The sequence below is a fragment of the Corylus avellana genome, chromosome ca7 (genome assembly GCF_901000735.1).
Source record: "Corylus avellana chromosome ca7, CavTom2PMs-1.0".
Lineage (NCBI taxonomy): Eukaryota > Viridiplantae > Streptophyta > Magnoliopsida > Fagales > Betulaceae > Corylus > Corylus avellana.
The window spans coordinates 20378911-20386846 of NC_081547.1; the positions used below are offsets into that span (position 1 = coordinate 20378911).

The 7936-nt window shown below is 37.3% G+C and overlaps 1 protein-coding gene and 1 non-coding gene across 2 annotated transcripts; both read left to right on the forward strand.

Annotated features, from left to right (window-relative positions):
- Nucleotides 1–1123: 1123 nt before the first annotated feature.
- LOC132187981 (uncharacterized) lies at nucleotides 1124–2158 on the forward strand. The gene has a single exon (XM_059602402.1). It carries the CDS (start codon nucleotides 1124–1126, stop codon nucleotides 2156–2158), a length of 1035 nt encoding a protein of 344 aa, XP_059458385.1.
- Nucleotides 2159–4852: 2694 nt separating this feature from the next.
- LOC132188893 (small nucleolar RNA Z247) lies at nucleotides 4853–4991 on the forward strand. The gene has a single exon (XR_009440953.1). It is a non-coding gene; the product is annotated as a small nucleolar RNA Z247 (small nucleolar RNA).
- Nucleotides 4992–7936: the final 2945 nt, after the last annotated feature.

The following is a 7936-nucleotide window of genomic DNA, read 5'->3' on the forward strand; positions in this document are numbered from 1 at the left end:
TGCTTCAACCATATATTATGCCCTTTAGTAAATTGAAATTTGAAAAAAAAAAAATTAGAAACTTAGTCTTGCAGACAAATGAAAGGAAGAAGACAATGAATAGTACTTTAACTAACTAAACGATGCGTTTTTCTTTTGTGAGAATATTAGTTTTTTTTTTTTATTCTAATTGTGAGTGTTTTAGTGTTAGTGCGTGGGGATTGGGGACAGCAGAAAGGGAGGCTGGAAGTCACAGTTTACAACAGAGAACAAAAGAGATAAAAAAAAAAAAAAAACAAAGAGCTTTGAAAAGATACAAGGCCAACCCCAAGTCAACATACCAATTAATGCATTGCAGTGTTTACCTCGAGCAGCGCAGGACCTTCAACTCTTCAGAATGATGGTGAGTTCTGCAGGAGTAATTGACACGCTAAGAAAAAAAAGCATTTTCAAAGTTTAATATAAAATGACGGTTATGCCCCTCAAGTTAGTTTAATGTAAAATGAAAAGTGTTTTATTATTTTTGACTTGAGGGGCTTAACCGTCATTTTACATTAAACTTTGAAAATTTTTGTTTTTTGCGTGTGTGTCAAGAACTACCCGTCCCATATAACTCTCCAGTCTCTCCTTAAGGGTTCAGTTGAGGTCTCCTTTCGGAATTTTGCCAGACACCAATTTCAATTCCAAAAGGTTCAAAATTTTTTTTTTCCAAAGAGACAAATATGGAAGGGCGATTAGGCAGTGGGCAGTGGGCAAAACTTGTGTTTGTTTGAGTTGTTTCTAAGATTCTATTGGCCTCAATTTTCTTTAGGTATGTAATTATGTAAATATGTAATTAATTTTTTTAGTTTATAATTAAATTGTTCTTTTAAATTAATTGTTTTAATATTTATGTTGTTATTCAGGATTCAACATTTCAACCTATTCTTGATAATAACTTTAACGAAAATTTGAGGTATGTAAATATGTAATTAAATTTTTAGATTTAGATTTAGATTGTTCTTTTGAATGAATTGTCTTAATATTTATATTGCTATTCAACCTATTCTTGCTAATTGTTTTTATATTTAATTATTTATGAATTTATATAGTTTTTGTGTCATATTTTAATTGTATAAATATATAATTGTAGTTGCCTGAGATTATGGAGAAAAACAACGATGCTATTGACCTCCAATCAAATTCTAAACGACCTCGTGTTGAAGTAGATTTAGCAAATCTACCCGGAGATCCTTACTTCAGGAAAAAAATATGCGATTATCATCCTAGTGATAGAGACCGAATCCGAAGAGCATATCTACAAATAGGAGCTTGTCAACCCCTTGACCATGATTTTCCAAAAAGAAAAATTGGAAATACAATGCGTCGTTTTAATCCAGCATGGTTCAAAGAATATAAATGGTTGGAGTACAGTATAGAAAAAGATGGTGCATATTGCTTATACTGTTATCTATTCAAACCGGACTTTGGAAATCAAGGAGGGGGAGATTCGTTTGTTACTGAAGGGTTTAGTAATTGGAAAAAGAAAGAGAGGCTTGAATGTCATGTGGGGGCTCACAATAGTGCACATAATCAAGCTCGACAAAGATGTGAAGCTTTGTTAAACCATAAACAAAGCATCATAACAGTTTTTGACAAGCAATCAGATCAGCAGAAAATGTTATATAGGACTCGTTTGAATGCATCAGTTGATTGTGTTCGCTTTTTACAACAACAAGGATTAGCATTTCGTGGCCATGATGAATCTAAAGGTTCAAATAATCAAGGAAATTTTCTTGAATTGTTGCGGTTTCTTGCTAAACACAATGAAGAAATTGATAAGGTGGTCTTAGATAATGCTCCTAAAAATCATCAAATGATTGCACCACATATTCAAAGAGATATAGCAAATGCGGTAGCAAGTGAAACCCTAGATGCTATTCTTAAAGATCTTGGAGATTCGCCATTTGCTATCCTAGTTGATGAATCTCGTGATATATCCGTTAAAGAACAATTGGCAATTGTGTTGCGTTATGTAGATAAGCGGGGCCATATGATTGAACGTTTTTTAGGCATTACACATGTTCGCAGTACCACAGTTGTAGAATTGAAGAAGACAATTGATTCAGTGCTTAGCAGGCATAATTTAAGTATTAGCAGATTGCGAGGACAAGGATATGATGAAGCTAGCAATATGTGAGGTGAGTTGAATGGACTTAAAACTCTTATTTTGAATGATAATTCGTCTGCTTATTATGTTTATTGCTTTGCACATCAGCTTCAACTCACTTTGGTTGCTGTTGCCAAAAATCACATTCAAATTGCAACTTTTTTTAGTTTGGCCAATAGTATTTTTAATGTTGTTGGAGCATCATGCAAACGTCGTGACATACTTCGTGAAAAACGAACTGCTGAAGTAATAGAAGCACTACAAAATAATGAAATGTCAACTGGTCGTGGCTTGAATCAAGAAATGAACTAAAAGAGACATGGTGATACGCGTTGGAGTTCTCATTATGGTGCAATTGTTAGTCTTATTGCCATGTTTTCTTCTGTTATTGATACGGTTGAAGACATTGTTGAAGATGGTTTAAATTTTGAACAGAGAGCAGAAGCAAATATACTAAGTCAATCACTCCAGACGTTTGACTTTGCTTTCAATTTACATTTGATGAAAAATGTTTTGAGGATTACAAATGAGTTATCTCAAGCACTACAACGAAAAGATCAAGATATTCTGAATGCAATGAAGTTAGTTAAAATTTCAAAGTTGCGCTTACAGGCTATAAGAGAAGATGGGTGGAATTCCTTATTTGAAGAAGTTACTAAGTTTTGTGCCAAAAACAATATTGTTGTCCCCAATATGGATGAGCTTTACCAACCTCGATCACGACGAAAAACTCAAGGCATGAAAAATTTACATCATTACCGTGTGGAGCTTTATTATACTGTTATAGACATGCAACTCCAAGAACTTAACAGTCGCTTTAATGAGGCAAGTTCCGAATTATTACTCTGTGTTTCGTGCTTGAGTCCAGATGACTTGTTTGCGTCTTTTAACAAAGAGAAATTGCTTTGTCTTGCTCAATTATATCTGAATGATTTTTCAGCAGTTCAACTTATTACTTTAGACAACCAACTTGAAACATATATCTTTGACATGCGTTCTAGTGATGAATTTGCAACACTCAAAGGGATTGGACAACTTGCTGAGAAATTGGTAGAGACGAAAAAGGATGTCGTATATCCCTTGGTTTATTCATTGGTGACATTGGCATTGATTCTGCCAGTTGCGACAGCAACTGTTGAGAGAACATTTTCAGCAATGAATATTGTTAAAAATCGTTTACGTAACCGAATAGGAGATCAATGGATGAATGATTGTTTGATTACGTACATTGAGAAAGACATATTCAAGACCATCAGTAATGAAGAGATTATGCAGCGATTCCAAGGTATGAAGACTCGTCGAGGACAATTGAATTAGTGTTAGTCATGACAAAACAAATTGTAAGTTCTATTTATATGTTCTAGAACATAATGAAAATTTTTGTTGAATTATTCACTTATCCGGTTTGTTATATTTTTGTTCAACTTTATTTTTTTGTATTCATTAAAAAAAATCATGCCCCCAGTAGATGAATTTTCTGCGTCCGCCACTGGCTAGGCCACCAAATGGTTTTGAACTTCAAGCAACTGTGCCAATTTGTTCCGGTACTCTTGTGAACAATACCCATATTGTGGGGAATAAGAAAAATATTTTATTGAGAGATTAATTGATTTTTTACCTAGTGGGAGCATGCATGCTAGTAAAGAAATTGTTGTGAATTGGGCCAACATGCCCACAAAATTCAAATGCAAAAGCCACAAGACCAATCCATAAGTCTTAAACTGGTATAACTATATAAGGCCCTATCACATCGTGCAATGCGTAGTAGGGAATCTACTCCAATAACAGTAAATTGCGCTCCAAGACAAATAACCATGCTCAACCCTATTGAGACTATTGAAGATACTGCTTTAAATGAGAAGCTGCGTAGACCAAGTTGACAACAATTGAAGAAACTAAGACAATTGACAATCAGCTAAAATCAAGGAATACTAAATAAGTTTGTTTGTATCTGCCAGCTAGAAGATTTACCAACTGTTCACGTTGACAAGAAAACACGTTGATTGTTTCTCATAGCTTGCACTTTCATTATGTACATATGCTACATTACATACTAGGTCGTAATTAGTTAATAGGATGATTTTCTCTCCTTGCAAAGTGTATTCTTTCCCTTTGTATTTACTACATGAAAACAATATAAATTGAAAGCTACGCACAACGGATTCATTGGGCTGTTTTATCACAATATATATCTTGTCATTTTATGGCTTCCACCCAGTCTTAATGATCTTCCTCCATTTTTGCCTCAATTTCTAGCCCCACCTCACCTACCAATACCAATCACTATATCACTCTTAAATTGTCCAGCGACAATTATACGCTCTAGCAGTATTTGATGACCTCATACCTTGAATGACATAATCTCTTCGGGTACATTGATGGCACCACTCCTTGTCCACCAAAATTTTTTCCCTCTCCCCGCCCATCTTCATCTGCAACCCCTGTCTCACCTATCTTAATTCCCAATCTTGAATACCAAGTCTAGTATCGCCAAGACAAACTCATCCTAAGTGTCATCATCTCCACACTCTCAAAAGTCATTCTTGCCCATGCAGTTGGTCTCCACACATCTCGTGATGTCTGGAACACCTTGGAAAGAATGTTTTCCTCTCAGTCGAAGTCACACATCGTGCATACTTGCTATCAGCTTGCTACCCTCAAGAAGGGTGCCTTATCTATAGCTAACTATGTTCAAAGGCACACACCTTAGCCACCATTGATGAGCCCTTCAAGGAGTCCGAAATTGTCTCCCACATCCTAGTAGGGTTGGGCAAAGATTATGATCCTTTGGTGATATCCATTACCACCCAGGTCAATCCCATCTCTATGGATGATCTCTATGGGCATTTATTGAGCCATAAGCAGAGAATTGAAACTCACAACTTTGCTCCAAATCTCTCATCTTCATGTGTTAACATGGCTCAATGTCGCACCTTCTCCTCCACCAACAATACACGTGGTTCCTACAATCCATGAGGATCCTCTTTTGCAGGTCATGGCCGAGGGTGTGGAAGAGGACGTTCTCCTCATCAGAACCACTTCTCAAACTCCAATTCCAACAATTAGCCTGTGTGTCAGATTTGTGGTAAGCTTGGTCATTTAGCTGTAAAATGTTACAACAAATTTGATCATGCTTTTCAAGGTGAATCTCAGGGTCCAGCTGCTTATTACACTGCCCCACATGTGGCCTATGATCCCTCATGGTATCATGATATGGGTAGTACCCATCATCTACCCAGTGATATCTCCATTCTCAATCTGCGGGTAGAGGAATACACTGGTAATGATCAGATACGGGTTGGCAACAGAGAAGGTTTGTGAATTTCCTACATTGGACTTGCTTCCCTTCTTTCACACAATCAAAATTTTTCTTTGCAAAATTTACTTCATGTTCCACAAATTCAGAAAAATTTACTCTGTCAACAAGTTTACTCGTGATAATAATGTGTTTATAGAATTTCACCCTACGTGTTTCCTTGTTACGGATCTCAAAACACGGAAATTGCTACTCCACAGCCCGAGTAGAAGTGGTCTCTATTCATGGCCCTCTCATGTGCCTCGCACTCGCTCTTCGTAGTGAATGTGTGTCTCTCAATAAATGGCACTCTCAGTTGGGTCATCCTGCTCTTTATGTTGTTCGTTATTTCTCTCCTCTCACAAGTTTCCAGTCACGTCCAATAAAGCAACATCTATTTGTTCTTCATGTCAACAAGGAAAGCTACACAAGTTTCACTTTCCTATTACTTTGTCTATTTCTAGAGGTCCCTTGGACCTCCTCTTTCACTCGGTTTAAACTTTTGGTAGAAAAATTCTTTAATTATGCCATTAAACCTATCCAAACCGATGAGGGAGGGGAGTTCATTGCTGTGCAAAAATTTCTTTCTTCTAATGGTATGTCTTATCACCAAACAGGCCTTGATACACATCATTAAAATGGAAGTGTGGAGAGAAAGCTCCACCATATCGTTGATACCGGCCTTGCTCTTCTTACTCACTCCCATGTCCCTTTCCAATATTGGGATAATGCGTTTGATACTGCAAGTTACTTGATTAATAGATTACCTTTATCCATCAATCCCTCTAAGTCTCCCTTTGAATTGCTTTTTCAAAAATTTGTTGATTTTAATCTTCTCAAGGTCTTTGGCTATGAGTGTTGGCCTTACCTTAGGACCTACAATACTCACAAATATCCTTTTGATCTATCTCTTGTGTTTTTCTTAGATATAGCAAACCTCATGTGGATTACAAATGCCTTCACATTGCAACCGGTCATGTTTACATCTCGGGTCATGTGATATTTAACGAAAAAAAAATTCTCATTTTTTACCCCTTTTATTTCAACCCCACTTCTACTACCCCTCGTGTTGTGCTTCCCCTCATTTTATGGTTGGCCACGTCTCCCACCTCTGCTCCACAAAATTTTAATGCCTTTGACTCTTCTATCTCTGCCCCATGTCCCACTGTAGCTCCACAAAATTCTAGTGCATCGCACCCCCCATCAAATGCCTTAAGTCCTCTAATGTCTAACCCTGCTTCGTCCCCTACGTCACCTCTTCCTATCTCTCCAGTGTCGTCTCCTGAGTCCTCTAATACATCATCCAATTCTCTTGCACCCACTGCACGTACTCACCACATGGTGACTCGTGCTCAAAACAACATCCATCAACTGAAGTAGTTCTGTGATGGTACAATTCGCTATCATTTGCCCAATGTCTTCTCTGCCTCTTTGATCATTGATGATGCTAAGCCCACCACATATACACAAGCAGCTAAGAATTCTAAGTGGAGGGCTGCCATGGCTAAGGAATTCAATGCCTTCATCAAGACAAAAACGTGGACTCTTGTTCCTAAAACTCCCTCAACGAACATTGTTGGTGCTAAGTGGGTTTTTCGCATCAAACATAAGGTCGGGGGCAGTATTGAATGCTACAAAGCTCGTTTGGTTGCAAAGGGCTTTTATCAACAAGAAGGTGTTGATTATTTTGAGACATATTGTCCTGTTGTGAAACCCATGTACTATTCGAACTGTGCTCTCTTTGGCTGTTTCTGCAAGTTATTGCATAAAGCAAGTTGATGTGAGTAATGCATTTTTCCATGGTCATCTGCAAGAGACAGTTTATATGAATCAGCCCCCTGGTTTTGTCAATCCTAAGCATCCTAATGTCTTTTTTTTTTCAAAAAAAAAGTCTTATATGGGCTTAAACAATCTCCCTGAGCTTGGTATCATAGGCTGAGCTCTTGTCTTTTAAAGTTGAGATGTTCAAAATCTGATAACTCCCTATTCATTTTTCAATCTGCTTCAGTCTCTATTTTGGCTCTTGTGTACATGGACGATTTAATATTCACTGGGTCAAGTTTGGATGCTATTGATGACCTCATTGATACTCTCTCACATCACTTTTCAATGAAGGAGTTAGGAGAACTCAATTTTTTTCTTGGCATCTCTGTTGCCCGTGTATCTGCTGGCCTCCATTTGTCCCAATCAAGATATATAATTGATTTGTTAGCTCGCACAAAAATGTAACATACCAAACCTATCACTTCCCACATGGCAGCAAACACATCCCTCGGCCAATTTTTAGGATCTACCTTCAGTGATGTCACACTTTACCGTAGCATAGTTGGAGCCTTACAGTATCTCTTTCTCACACGCCTGTACATTGCCTTTGCAGTCAATAAAGTTTCTCAATTTATGCATGCTCCATGTGATGTTCATTGGGTTACTGTCAAAAGGATTATGAGATACTTAAAATCCACCATTGCTCATGGGCTATTAATCAAAAAGTGTTCCTCCCAACAATTATTTGC